Source organism: Pelodiscus sinensis, chromosome 29 (genome assembly GCF_049634645.1).
Source record: "Pelodiscus sinensis isolate JC-2024 chromosome 29, ASM4963464v1, whole genome shotgun sequence".
Taxonomy (NCBI): domain Eukaryota; kingdom Metazoa; phylum Chordata; order Testudines; family Trionychidae; genus Pelodiscus; species Pelodiscus sinensis.
This window is the reverse complement of record NC_134739.1, coordinates 2,260,517-2,275,680: the sequence shown is the minus strand read 5'-3', so window position 1 is coordinate 2,275,680 and position 15,164 is coordinate 2,260,517. Positions and strand designations below refer to the sequence as shown.

Sequence of the window (15,164 nt, the reverse complement as noted above, 5' to 3'; positions counted from 1 at the left end):
TAGACATCTATATGGAAAAGGGGTGCAACCGACCCTTCCCGGCTTTGATAGGGCATCATTGGGTCTGCGGGACAAAGGCCTATACCACATTACCAGTTAACTGGTCAGGTATCTGTTATCCAGCCCAACTTTTCCCACAATTCCGAGTGTTAGAGTCTTTCCCACGAAAACGCCTCTGTAATTTTAGGTGAAAAAGGAGGGACTTGTGCTCTCATTGGCAAAGAATGTTGTGTATATATACCAGACAACACTAATGATGTAATAAATCGCGCTAGCTACTTAGAAAAGATTGCATATCTTCCTCACGAAGAGCCAAGTTCCCTGTGGAAATGGCTGAGTAACTTGTTCAATTTCTCTGGCATAGGAAACTGGTTGTTTCAGGGAGCCCTGACTATCCCATTTGGGATCTTAATGATTTTTGTATGTTTTCAGTTAATCTCCTGTTGTATCCAAAACTGTAACACAACTAGCTAACCCTCCCCAGAGTGCTAATCTGATGATTTTAAATATCACTGATGAACAGACACACAAAGAACGGTTAATGCAAGGAACCCAGTAATTGTTGGTCCTAGGCGAGGCTTGACCAAAAGGAGGGATTGTGAAAGTAGAAAGAATTATACTGTAAGAGAAAGATGAATTGTGCTGTAATAATTGAATAAGTTGAAGGAATTCTGTTTGTCTTTTAAGAGGAAGAAGAAAAGTATGTTAATGTTGATTGTAGGTATGCAGATCAAGGTGCTAGCCAATTTGGGCCTGAGTTTAACAGGAAAAGGAATATTAGGTGTTAGACAGAAAGCAATTCCAGAATAATCAGGGAGATATAGCCAGCAGATTGCTGTGTGCTTGATATTGAAATGAAGATCCTTAACCACACTAATAATGTGAAGTTTTGTCACACCCTTTGATCTTGTTAACTTGGCCTTTTGACTGTATAAATCAAGGAGTTTGAACCTTGTATGGTACTCACATTTTCTGAATGCATTTTAGCAGAGCTTTGCTGAAATAAACAGAAGCGGTCTAACAAATCTGTGAGTCCTGTCTGACTTTGACAGCAGGGATCAACACGCAGCCTGCAGGGGGGTACTTTGAACACGGCCTGCAATGGGAACACGCTCCTTGATGGCGAGTCAATAGAATGGTCTTCTGTTGAGATGCGTTTTAGTAGTTAAATTCCTGGACTGTCATTGCTCATTAAAGGCGAAGTCATATGGGTGGAAATCGGGTAAATATTGCATTTTATTAATATCAGCAGAACTGACTTAAATGGGGCCTGTGTGTTGTATAGTCTTGCCTTAGTCTTTGTATTCATGCCTGTCAGTGTGAAAGAAGCTATTGGCATATATATTTGCATGTATATACAACCACATTCAAGTTGTGGCCCTTGGCATGTGCTGTGAGTATTATTGTGGCCTCCAAGGCTTCCAAAGTTGAGTAGCCCTGATCTAAACCATTTTGTGTGGTTGATACAGAAAGCGAGTGCTATTTGGGTAAAAAAATAGAAAATGATTCCTGGCTTGCGTGGAAGTGAGAGACTACCTTGGGCAGGCAGGCCAGGCATGGTCTAAGCTGTATCTTGTCTTCGTAGAAGGTGGTGTAAGGAGGCTCTGACATGCGGGCTCGCAGTTCAGATATGTGGTGGGTGGAAGTGATTGCCACCAGGAATGCTACCTTCCAAGAGAGGTGAAGGAGCTAAAAGGTCACCGATGGCTCAAAGGGAGGGCCCCCTGAGTTGGGACGCCTCAGGTTGGGACTGGCTGCCAGGTAGGAGAGTTCATACTACCGAGTCCTTTTAGAAAGCATCCCACAATTGAGTGCGCAAAAACTGAGTGACCAGCAACTCAGGTGGAAAGCTGAAACAGCCACCCAGTGGACCTTCTGAGATGATACTGCAAGTGCTTTCTGCTTCAGGTGCATGTGATACTCCAGAATATCTGGGATGGATGCCTGGAGCAGGTCTCTCTGGGTTGTGGAACATTAACTTAAGAACCTTTTCCACTCTGCCAGATAATGCTGCCCTAGTCGACAGTTTATGACTAGCAAGGAGCACCTCCCTCACTTGATCTGAGCAGGCGAGCACGGCAAGGTTCAGCCTCAAAGCCTCTAAGGCCATGAGGTATAGGGACTGCAGGTCCAGGTGGTGGGGGCAACCGTGATGGTTGAGAAAAAGCAGCAGGTGGATGGATCATGGAATCGATAGTTCCAGCAGTGTGGGGTACCAGTGCTGGTGGGGCCAGGCTGGACCTATGAGAATAATATCCACCTTGTGTCTGCAGATATTGCAGAACAGCAGAAACAGGTGGGAAGAAGGGTGGATTTGATTTAAATCACTAGTCAGAAAGACTTGATTTAATCATGGTTTTCCACATAAAAGTGCATTCTTGTTGGATGTCACAACCTTAATACATATCCTTCACAATTCTTATCCTCTAGTCATAATTCCAGTCATCTGAAGAAGTGGGCTGTGCCCACAAACTCTCATGATACCATCTACATGTTTTGTTAGTCTATAAAGTGCTACCAGACCATTTGCTTGCTGGTTTTTTTTACAATTCAGAGAGAGATGTAGGTCACCACTGGAGGAGAACATGGGGAGGAATCGTCACAATCATGTCTATGTGGTTGCAAGTCGGGCAACAGACTGTCATAAGCCAATGTTACCTGGGCCTGAGTCTCAGCCTGACATGTGGTACGACGTGTACACAAAGCACCATGTGACTGAGAAGCTTGCAACATAGACTGTGGCAGTGGGGAACTTGGCAACGCCTGTGACCATTAGTGATATCTAGAGGAAGTGAGGTTTGGGACGGAACGCCCATTTGGGAGAATGTGGACCTGTCTATCAGGATACGCTGTTCTAGCTGGTGTCAAGAGCAGCCCTTGAGGAGCCAGACATCGAGGTCAGGGTAAGCCTCTTTTTGGTGCCTGCGTAGAAAAGTTGCCATGACTGCCAAGCACATGGTAAAAATGCAAGGTGCCATGGACAGCCCGAACAAAAGGGCCAGAACTGGTAGGGAACACTGCCCACCACAAGCCTCAGGAATCTCCTGCGGGCCAGCTTGATGGCAGTGTGGAAATACACCTTCGGCACCTTCATACTGAGGGCAGCATACCCATCTCCTGAAGCTAATGAGGGAATGAGTGTGCTCAGGGAGGAATTTCAGAGTAACCACAAATTTGTTGAGTTCTCTCAGGTCTAAACAGACCTGACAGACCGCAGGGGTCTGTTTTGGGACCGGCTCTGTTCAATATCTTCATCAACGATTTAGATATTGGTATAGAAATTACGCTTATTAAGTTTGCAGATGATAAGCTGGGAGGGGTTGCGACTAATCTGAAGGATAGGGTCATAATTCAAAATGACCTGAACAAATTGGAGAAATGGTCTGAGATAAATAGATGAAGATGAAGTTTAATAAAGACAAATGCGAAGTGCTCCACTTAGGAAGGAACAATCAGTTTCACACATACAGAATGGGAAGCGACAGTCTGGGAAGGAGTATGGCAGAAAGGGATCTAGGGATTATAGTGGACCACAAGATAAATATGAATCAGCAGTGTGATGCTGTTGCAAAGAAAGCAAACATGATTCTGGGATGTATTAACAGGTGTGCTGTGAGCAAGACTCAAGAGGTCATTCTTCTACTCTACTCTGCACTGGTTAGGCCTCAGTTGGAGTATTGTGTCCAGTTCTGGGCACCGCATTTCAAGAAAGATGTGGAAAAATTGGAGAGAGTCCAGAGAAGAGCAATGAGAATGATTAAAGGTCTAGAGAACATGACCTAGGAGGGAAGGCTGAAGGAATTGGGTTTGTTTAGTTTAGAAAAGAGAAGATTGAGGGGGGACACGATAGCAGTTTTCAGATATCTAAAAGGGGGAGGGAGAAAACTCGTTCATCTTGGCCTCTGAGGATAGAACAAGAAGCAATGGGCTTAAACTGAAGCAAGGGAGATTTAGGTTGGACATTAGGAAAAAGTCCCAAACTGTCAGGGTGGTCAAACACTGGAACAAATTGCCCAAGGAGGTTGTGGAATCCCCATCTCTGGAGATATTTAAGAGTAGATTAGATAAATGTCTATCATGGATGGTCTAGACAGTATTTGGTCCTGCCATGAGGGCAAGGGACTGGACTCAATGATCTCTCGAGATCCCTTCCAGTCCTAGTATTCTATGATTCTATGAAAATGGGTCTGAGGCCTCCTTTGCTTTGGGGGAGAGAAAATATCAGAAGTAAAACCTCTAGCCGCTAAGCTCCTAAGGAACCTTTTCCCCACCCCTAAAGATAGGAGTGATCACATCTCTTGAATATGGAAATGCTCATGAGAAAAGTCCCTGAAGAGAGATGGGGATGGGGGGAGATGAGGGGTAAAGGAGCAGAACTGGATAGACTATCCCACTTCTCCATTGTGGATTACCCATCAATCTGAGTTAATCTGAGACCACGCATGCCAGAAGTGGGATAGAAGGTTCAGGAAGGGAGGAGAAAGATCCTGGGGAAGGAAAGTCCAATATTTCATCCATGGGCACACCTTCAAACGGGTTGTTGCCCAATTTGAGGTATCTACACCCCATCATAAGGGCTCAGAAATAACCCTCAGCTCACCATGTGAGAAGACATGGTACCAATTTACCCATGGCTCCACCTCCTGCTCACACCGAGAAGTGGAGAGTTTTGCTTATATTCGCACAACTGCAACAGCCGCTAAAAAAAAAAAAAATAGCAATCCAATTCAAGCAGAAAAAGTTGCTAGATGGCTGGGACAGCTCCTTGTGTGACAGGAGCTCTCCATGGTACAGAAGAACTGTCCAAATCTGGAAACTAGCTCACAGCACTCAGACAAGCCCTGGAATGTGTGTTCATCCCTAGACATGGCTAGTCAGAAGCACCACCAAAAGCATTTTCAATTGACACATGGTTCAGAAAGGGAGGAGAAAATCCTGGGAAAGTCTCCTTTTATCATACCTACAACCCGTCTTCTATCAATAGAGGGTTAGGAGGAACTTCCATCCCTACTCCACGCAACCATCAGTCTAGTTTTCAGGTGATCATGTCCCCCCGCTTGCCCATATCTGCTTCCAGGCCTAAAATGGTACCAAATCTAGGTCTGCTAAGACAGAAGAGTAACCGTGTATACTTACAGGCCAGATTGGAAGTCCTTCTCATTCACCACAGCACAGTTGCTTAATGACAGTTCATCTGTAGGACATCTTGCTGCTTGCATAGACTATTGGAGATGACAGACACAAGTAGAAAAAAAACAGTAATAAACCACAAGAAAATGCAAGCATCTTTTGTTTAATAAACTATTTATTTTTAAACTTTATTATATGAAATGCAGATTGGCTCCTTGAGATCTCATTAGCATTGATGTGCCATTAGGATACACAGCATGACATCCGTGGCAAAGAGCATCTTTCTACATGTCTGCAGCTGACTGGAGCCATGTAAGTCCCAGGACACAAGACACACAAAGCAAGCAAAGCAATATCTTTATTTGGAACAACTTCTGTTGTGAAACAGACACGCTCTCGTTTTTTCATAAAGCTCTTCTAGAGACCTGAAGAAAGCACATCACTTTCACCAATAAAAGTTAGTCAAATTAAAGCTATTACCACACCATCGTTGTCTCTCTTTAAAGTGAAGATTGCCACAGATAGACCTTCTACACTCTGAAACCTCTAGATCTGATAGCTGCAGGACACGCCACAGAAGATGGGTCTATGGTTATCTGGCAAATAATATATTCATTTGGCACTAATGGCCACAAGAGAACATACTAAATCACGTATGTCCTTCTGAAGGACATTAAAGAAGTTAGCAGGAAAATGTAAAACTCTCTACTGTTGCAATGTTAGCACCTAAATACCCACCACTCTCCTACTATACCAACAAAAAATATGACGATTCAATGAAAAGTTCTAATGTTTTCAATTAGGCAAGAGGCAAGACTGGATGGTTTTTATTAAAGTTATTGGGAAACTTCTATTTATAATTTCACAGCATTAAATTTTACCTGTTACCTTGTTATACTGAGCCCAAAGATTTTAGTCTCCCGAGAACTGCAATGTTTTAGTCTAACTAAAGTGTGTGCCATAGGCAGAAAAAAAAGAGATAGCAATGTGCCACCAATGCGCCACAGATCCTATAAGTGACTGGGAACTGAGCTGGTCAGACATGCCCACCTGCCATGATAAACTACTGGTCATCAGTCAATCACAATTCACTGGTTGATTCTGGCAACCCACCCAATCAATCACGAGTTCCGGTGGTTGCTAATCAAAGAACCATAGGGTTGGAAGAGACCTCAGCAGATCATCTACTCCAAACCCCTGTTCAAAGCAGGACCAAGTAAATAACTTTTCCTTATTCACTTTCTGCACACCACTCATGATTTTATAGATCTCTATCCTATCCCCCCTTAGTCTCCTCTTTGACAAGCTGAAAAGTCCCAGTCTCTCTAATCTCTCCTCATATGGGACCCATTCCAAACCCCTAATCATTTTAGTTGCCCTTCTCTGAACCTTTTCCAATGCCAGTATATCTTTTTTGAGATGAGACAACGACATCTGTACGCAGTATTCAAGGTGTGGGCTTACCATGGATTCATATAAGGGCAATAAGATATTCTCCATCTTATTCTCTATCCCTTTTTTAATGATTCCTAACATCCTGTTTGCTTTTTTGACTGCCACTGCACACTGCATGGACATCTTCAGAGAACTATCCATGATGACTCAAAGATCTCTTTCCTGATTAGTTTGTTGCTAAATTAGCCGCCACCATATTATATGTATAGTTGGGGTTATTTTTTCAAATATGCATTACTTTACATTTTTCCATATTACATTTCATTTGCCATTTTGTTGCCCAGTCACTTAATTTGGTGATATCTTTTTGAAGCTCTTCACAGTTTGCTTTGGTCTTAGCTATCTTGAGCAGTTTAGTATCGTCTGCAAACTTTGCCACCTCACTGTTTACCCCTTTCTCCAGATCATTTATGAATAAATTTAATAGGATTGGTCCTAGGACTGACCCTTGGGGAACACCGCTAGTTACCCCTCTCCATTCTGAAAATATACCATTTATTCCTACCCTTTGCTTCCTGTCTTTTAACCAGTTCTCAACCCATGAAAGGATCTTCCCTCTTATCCCATGACAATTTAATTTACCTAAGAGCCTTTGGTGAGGGACCATGTAAAAGGCTTTCTGGAAATCTAAGTACACTATATCTACTGGATTCTCCTTGTCCACATGTTTGTTGACTCCTTCAAAGAACTCTAATAGATTAGTAAGACATGATTTTCCATTACAGAAACCATGTTGACTTTTGCCCAACAAATTATGTTCTTCTACGTATCTGACAATTTTTATTCTTTACTACTGTTTCAACTAATTTGCCCGGTACTGCCGTTAGACTTACCGGTCTATAATTGCCGGGATCGCCTTTATAGCCCTTTTTAAATATTGACGTTACATTAGCTATCTTTCAGTCATTGGGTACAGAAGCCGATTTAAAGGATAGGTTACAAACCACAGTTAATAGTTCCGCAATTTCTTATTTGAGTTCTTTCAGAACCCTTGGGTGAATGCCAGTTGTCCTAGTGACTTGTTACTGTTAAGTTTATCAATTAATTCCAAAACCTCCTCTAAAAATAATAAAGTAGTGCACCAAAAAGTTAAAAATAAAATTTTAAGCTACCACTATAGGAGAAAGATTGGATGGCTAAGAACAATTCAAGATAGTTGCTAACTGTTAGCCATCCAATCTGTCTCCTACAGTGCTAGCTTAAAATATTATTTTTAGCCTTTTGGTGCACTTTTAGAAAGACTGTCTTTTTAAAAAGTGGGGTTTTTTTTAATTTTTGTATTTTTGGTCTTAAGTCCAGTGTTTCAGCTAATAAAACCTGTATGGTTCATTTTGATATTGTTATATATTTCGAGCTAGACTGTTTTACAAAATGTTTGTTTCAGTAGGTATCTACATTGTTAATTAAAATCAGTTGTGTTTAAGGAAAGGATAAAGGAATTGAGGTGATCGCTCAATTGTTTTGTTGGTTAAAAGGAGGAAGTCTTTGAAGATGTAGTAATTCTTCTAAGGCATCCTTCTGACAAACATTGCTGCCCATTAATTTGTTTGGATCGATTTAATCAATCTCTACGCCTTCCAAACAACGGACTCGACTAAGTGCATCAAATGGTTGAGCTGGCACAAAGTATTTGTTGTGGCTTGTGGGGTGCCCCATGCCAGTCCCTGTACCCCTCAGTCTGCCCACATGAGTGGACCCCTCCCTCCAGATTGCGGGCACACGTGGCAGCCCCCTTTGCGGGGACTGTTTGGGGCTCTGCCTGCACTAAGGGGGAGCTCTTGCCTGGCTTGCCCGCAGTGGCACTCACATGCCAGGGACCCGGGCTGCGTGGGGGCAGAGGGGCACATGGGGAGCTGGGAGGGTTAGATGCTCCTGCTTGGAGGCAGACTCCAAGGTGCCAAGGAGGACGGCTCCCCAATTGTTAGCAAACTGACTGACCTTTCCTGGAGAAACAATTCACCCTGCTAGAGGAATGGGCGGGGAGTGCCTAATGCGTGCAAGCAGCCAGCTAGTGCAGAAGCCTTTTGTTGTGGATTGCAGGACGCCCCATGCCAATCCCTGCAGCCCTAGGCTTGGATGCATGGGTACCTCTCCCTCCCCCCGGCTTGAGGGCACGGTGGCAGCCCCCTTTGCAGGGCTTGTTTGGGGCTCCACCTGTGCCAAGAGCAGTGGGGGCAAGAAGCGGTGACAGAGCACGCCTGCCGTGTCAGTCACAGCGGCAGGGCCTCCCCACGAGTGGAGCAGTGCGGCAATGAGGCAGGCCACATCAGTGCGTGCGCGGGAGTGAGAGAAAGTTGAAAATCCCATGACAGACAGACAAGAACGGTGGCCGTCTAATAGAAAGATTGTCTAATTAAAACAAACTCCTCCAAAAACCCCAATCCTCACTGATGTCACCCCAAATAGAGTCAATTCACTCCTCTGGCACTCCAGCCCCACAGGGTGAGGGGAAGGGACAGGGAGGAGTGAGGTTCAGGGCCTTTCATAGGCCAGATTTACTTTTCTGTGATTCTGGAGTTAGTAGATTTTGTGGACCCCCATAGGCACTGGGGTGGGGACAAAAATATGAGGTTCAGTGTATGGGATATGGCGGCCAGCGAGTGGACTAGGGATGGGGGTGCAGGATCTGGGTGGGAGGTGGGGTACAGAAGCAGGCTCGGAGTACAGTGTCTGGCCAAGGGGGAGGGAGCAAAAGCAAGGGAGGGTGCAGTGTGTGGCCAGGAGGAAGGGTGCAGGAGCAGGAGAGGATGTAAGAGCAAGCTGGCAGTGTGTGGTCTTGGTGGGGGGAGGGTGTGAGGGGAACTGGAGTACAGCGGTCTGGGCATGTGGGGCACTTACCTGCCTTTGTGCCCCCATTGCTACTGGCCAATGGAAGCAGCAGGGAAAGGCCCCACACAGCGAGTCACTGCACTGCCATTCCCCCAGTGAGATGGGGAGGAGCGGGAGCTCAGACCTCCCCCCCGCCACAGAGTGGGGGAGCCCTCACTGCTGCTCCAGCCCCGTGGTTGTTGCGCAGCCGCAAGGCTGGAGCACCAGTTCCGGCTTCCCACACAGAGAGTGGGGGGTTAAGAAAGTCACAACCTTCCCGCCAGACCTGTCTCGTGGAGAGGTGGTCTGCATAGGGTCAGTATGCTGAGTGTGTTGGGCAGGAGACTGGGGGCAGCTGAGAAGAGGGCTAGATAAGAGGTGGAAGCTGAGCAGGGTGAAGCAGCGGGGCTGTGATGTTGTTAAGGTGGAGAAATTCTGGCTGAGACCTGGCTGGGAGGGGACCTGCATGAGTGGGTAGGACCCAGGGGCAGGGATGAGGCCAGTCTTAGGTTGTTTGCGCAGCTGAAGGCCGTTGGGACGTGTACAGCGGAGGTATGGGCTGCGGGCTGGCCATGACTGACTGCAACAATTTAGTGAGCCAGTCTCCTGCACCTCCTCCTCAGGCCCCTGGCATGGAAGTGCTCGCAGCACCACAGTGTTGTTGGTGCAGCGGGCTCAGAAGAGGCTGCAGGGCTCAGGGCTGCTCCGTCCCTCAGAGACCAGCTCTCCTCCTCGTCTCCCTCATCTGCTGCTGGGTGGGTTGGAGTCAGCTGATACTCTGGATGTCGGGCAGCTCAGAGAAATCTCCATACTCCTCATAGTCTTCCTCCTCCACCACCTGCTTCTGCTGCTTCCCACTCCAGGCTCTATGGCTCCTTCTGCCCCACTGGATTGGACTGGACCTTCTTCTGTCCCCCGGGGCCCTGGAACTCCTGAGCCCCTGTCCCATCCCCAGACAGGAGCACCATGCTCCTTGCACTGGGGCTTCATAAGAACAGCCATACTTGTCAGACCAAAGCTCCATCCCTGGGCAGCCTGTGTTAGCTGTCCTGCCACTTCCAGGGTGAGTGAACAGGAGGGGGGAGGAGGCAGGACCCCCCAACTCTGTGCTCCCCAGTATCCTGTCCACCAACAGTGGCCAATGCCAGATGCCCCAGAGGGAGGGATCACAACAGGGAATCCTCACGTCATCCCTCCATTGTCACCCACCTCCAGAGAAACAGAGGCTAGGGACACCATTCCTACCCATCCTGGCTAACAGCCATTGATGGACCTAACCCCCATGAATCTTTCTAGCTCCTTTTTGAATGCTGTTAAAGTTCTAGCCTTCACAACATCCTAAGGCAAGGAGTTCCACAGGTTGACTGTGAGCTGAGTTAAGAAAAACTTCCATTTGTTTTAAACCTGTTGCCTATTCATTTCAATTGGTGACCCCTAGTTCTTATATTGTGGGAATAAGAAAATAACTTTTCCTTATTAACTTTTTTCATACCAGTCATGATTTTATAGACCTCTATCATATCCCCCCCTTAGTCTCCTCTTTTCTAAGCTGAAAAGTCCAAGTCTTTTTAATCTCTCTTCATATGGGACCCGTTCCAAACCCCTAATTATTTTTGTTGCCCTTAAGAGATTGAGAGAGGCACTTGGGGGTATAGGAAAATATGACACTGCATGCACAGAAATATAATTAAGATCATCCACACAACCCCACCAACAGAAAAAAATATATTGGGAAGTGTGTCAACAAGTGAGATGACCCTATTTTCAAACACTGTCCAATTTGTCTCCAACAGCTCTATCCTGGTGCAAAATGAAGAATTACAAAATTCTAACACGATGCTGGCAAAGCTGGGGAAGAGAAGTCAATGAAAAGTTAGTTTAAATCTTAATTAGAGTGGAGAGAATCTCATAACATGCTGTGGCTTCAGAGACCCAAGAAAAAGCAGCTTAGCAAGTTAGATATGACACTGCCCTTTAGTACACAACACCACTAGCTGGGCATACAGAACATATTTCACTAAGGAAAAGCCAATTTTGACACCTTGGTGGAAGGCATATGTGATGCCTGTGACTTGTCCTCACTATTCCTAAGGCACAAGTTATTAGTTAAGCCCCTTTATCTTACACAGCACTTTACAAGAACAGATAACACACAGTAACAGGAAGGGACGGCAGACTGAGACCAATGGTAGAGTACCTCCCTGATCCAGCAAATCCTCAATCTAGGACAATTCCTCACACTTGTACCTAAAAAGAATGGCTCAGGGTTAGGGTTAATCATCAGTGCTTATGAAATAGAATCACCTTATCTTGGAATAAGCTTTCTGGGACAGTGCTTGGGGTTTTAGTTAAATGCAAACTCTTAGGTATGAAAGGAAACAAAGTAATTAAGTTGTTACTATTCCCAAAAGTAAAGTCAAAGTCTAAGATATAGAACTTCAAGGCATTAAATTAAGTGTTGGATAGGGCGTTTTCAATTTTTGGAGTCCTAAAGGGGGATAAGTTTGTTAGTCATAGTAGAATTAAGTTACACAAGAACAGCCATACTAGGTCAGACCAAAGTCCATACAGCCCAGTACCCTGTCTTACAACGTGACGGCGCGTTGGGGTCCCCCGTCTCCTGCACCCCGAAATGGCACAAACAGACTGCACCAGCCGGTAGAACAGAGGAAGTTTATTGCCTCTCCAGGATACAGCACAGCACAGATGGAATCTGGTCACAGAGCTGGGCTAGGGTGCCTCAGGCCCCCTTGAGATGGGGGAGACTGGGCCCCTAAACTCCAGCCCCTTTCCCTAGGCTGTCTCCTCCATGCTCCCAGACAGCCAGCCACTAACTAACTCTCTTCCAGCCCTGCCCCCCAGCCAGGGCAGCATTCCACCTTCCTTTGTTCCTCTCCATGGGGGGGTGTCTGGCCATACTGGTTTGCATAGTGACTCATCCTGTTTTGCTGGGTCGTGGTACCCACGGCAGCCAGTGGGGGTTACCCCAGAGCCAGCAGCATAGAAACCAGCCAGGTACCCCCACTACGTCACACACAAGAACAGCCATACTAGGTCAGACCAAAGTCCATACAGCCCAGTACCCTGTCTTACAACAGTCGCCAATGCCAACTGCCCCAGAGGGAATGAACAGAACAGGGAACCATCAAGTGATCCACTCCCTGTCGACCATTCCCAGCTTCTCTCCTCGTATGGCAGCTGTTCCAAAGCCCTAATCATTTCTTTTGCCCTTTTCTGAACTTTTTCCAATGCCAAGATATCTTTTTTGAGATTAAGTGACCACATCTGCATGCATATTCAAGATGTGGGTGTATTGTGGATTTACAGAGGCCATAAGATATTCTCTTTCTTACATTCTATCCTTTTTTAATTTCCCTAACATGCTGTTTCCTTTTTTGACTGCTGCTGATTATTGAATGGATATTTTCAGAGAACTAGCCACAATGATTCCGAGATCTCTCTCTGGTGATTATAGCTATTTTAATCTCCAACATGTTTTACATATATATAGTTGAGATTGTGTTTTCCAATATGCATTACTTTGTGTTTATCAACATTAAAATCATCTGCCATTTTGTTGTTCAGTCATCTAGTTTTGTGAGATCCTTTTGAAGGCTTTCACAGTCTGCTTTAGACTTAACTGTATCGAGCAGTTTAGTTACCAATTGCCAATTCTCTTTTGAATAAGAGAATCCGCCATACCTTTGTATTTATAGACAAAGACACTCTTCACTTGACAGAGAAAGCTTAACCTGCTAATCCTGCACAGCAGGTTACACAACAGCATCTAAATCAGGGAGAGATTTTGTCCCTTATACCAAGAACTGGAGACTAAAACCTAATGCTAGGCTTCCTGGATGAATATTAAACCACTGTATTTGTGATTTACCCAAAAAATGTATATAAACTTTTAAGAATAAAACTGTTGCTCCACGTGTGTATTTTAGTTCTATTCCTATAGTCTTTTCCATTACATTGAAAACGTACCTTGAAACCACAAAACTAGATTCCACTGTTCTCTCACTACCTCTTTATTTTTTTTAATATTCCTGATGGCAAGGCATTGAGCACCTTAAGTAGATCTGCAGCAGTCTTAAGCATAATGAGATGGGCTGCTGTTGGAATTGTGATATAAGGATACATTAGATGCTGCCCCTCTGCTGTCCATGCTTGAAGCGTGTGACCCAGCAGGGAGTAAAAACTGCTTTTTTTTTTTTTTTTTTTTGCATCTGTTGGTGTTCAAGAAAGGAACTAATAAGACGCAGTTTGTTGTGACCGTCTCTTGTTGCAATCACAACACATCTTACATATCAAGTCTGATTACATCAAGTGGCTTGTGACAGACCTCTGTTAAGCTCAAAACAATTATTTTGGAAGTTTAAAAATATGAAGGCATCATCTTCTTTACAGCCAGGCTTTGGGAGCTATGTTTAGAAACAAATAATTAATGCATTTTTTCTGTATTAGTACACAACACCTATTTCCAGTAGTTCAGTTCTTGGAAATCAGGAGACCAACATAAACATGGTATTTCAAGTAGAATCAAATGCAATCCAACTAGGGGGGGTGGGGGGGAAGATGTTCAAATTATTTTATATCCATCAACTCATTAATATTTAGTATCACTAACAAAAAAGTAAGAAAGTATAAATACCACTTTACACATGGGGAAAAAAAATAAGTTCAGTGAGTTGACGGAAGCCAGGACTGAGCTGGTGTTAGATCTAGGACAAAAATTGTGATGTTTCTGATGTGTTCTATGATTAGACCACTAAGTATGGATTAGGGATGCAAGTGACAAGCATAAGCTTATTGGATAGTCGATTAGTGACTAAACGCCCCTCCCCCCCCGCACACACACACACTGCCTCTATCAGAGAGAGGCAGTGGGGGGAGGAGGGGAGTAAAAGCCAGCTCCCACCAGCACCATCTCCACAGGGAGAGGGGCAGGGGTCCAGCAGGGAAATAGGGCAAGCAAGGACTGAAACAGTCCCTGCTTGCACTGGTTCCCACTGTGGTGCTTCAGCCTTTGAAATGTACAAGAGCCCAGCAAGGCTCTTGTACATTTCAAAAGCAGAAGTGCTCAGAGAGTTGAGCTGGTGATGGAGCTAGGACAAAACTCTGATTTTGTCCCGCAAGATTCTTGTACATTTTAAAGGCTGAAGCACCACAGTGGGGGAACACGAGGCCAGCAGGGAGTCCCCGCTGGTCCCATGATCCCTGCGGCGCCCTCCCCTGCCTTGCTGCCCTGGTTCCCCCAAGCATTGTCTCCAGGGTGCCGCCTGCTCTCCCCCTGCTGCCTCTATAAGAGGAACCGGGGGGAGGGAGTGGAGTGAATAGGGGAGGCTGCTGTAAAGCAGCTACTGTCTGCTGGGCCCCCCCACTGACAGGAGCTGTTGGCATCAAGTAGCCCCTGTTTGCGGCAGCCAGGGCTGGCCATGGGCAGAGGTTAACAGGGGTTTCTAGACTCAGTGCAAGCCAGGACCAAGGAGTTCCAGCTCACACTGATCGCTATGCCTCTACATTTTAAAATGTAGGAAGAGCCTGGTGGCACAGGCCAGGACTGCTCATTCCCAGCTCAACCAGACTCCTGGAGCTACCCCCGCTGCGGCTCTGCAGAGTAGCCCTATCCACAATGTATATCAACTATACAATTAGCCTGATAACCACATTTGAACATCCTTAGTCTGGACACTTTGTATGAAAGACCTCGGAAAATAAGCATCCTATTTAATTTTTCATTACCTCAGTATGGTGATATGCATATACAC

The 15,164-nt window shown here is 45.3% G+C and overlaps 1 protein-coding gene across 3 annotated transcripts in view; it reads right to left on the bottom strand.

The window, feature by feature from the left end:
• Positions 1-15,164, bottom strand: part of NSF (N-ethylmaleimide sensitive factor, vesicle fusing ATPase) — a 162,931-nt gene that overhangs the window by 136,683 nt on the left and 11,084 nt on the right. For all 3 annotated transcript variants that reach the window (XM_075911369.1, XM_075911370.1, XM_025181455.2), the window contains exon 2: positions 5,137-5,222. In XM_075911369.1, coding sequence (XP_075767484.1) covers positions 5,137-5,222 — 86 coding nt within the window. The remainder of the gene's footprint in view (positions 1-5,136; positions 5,223-15,164) is intronic.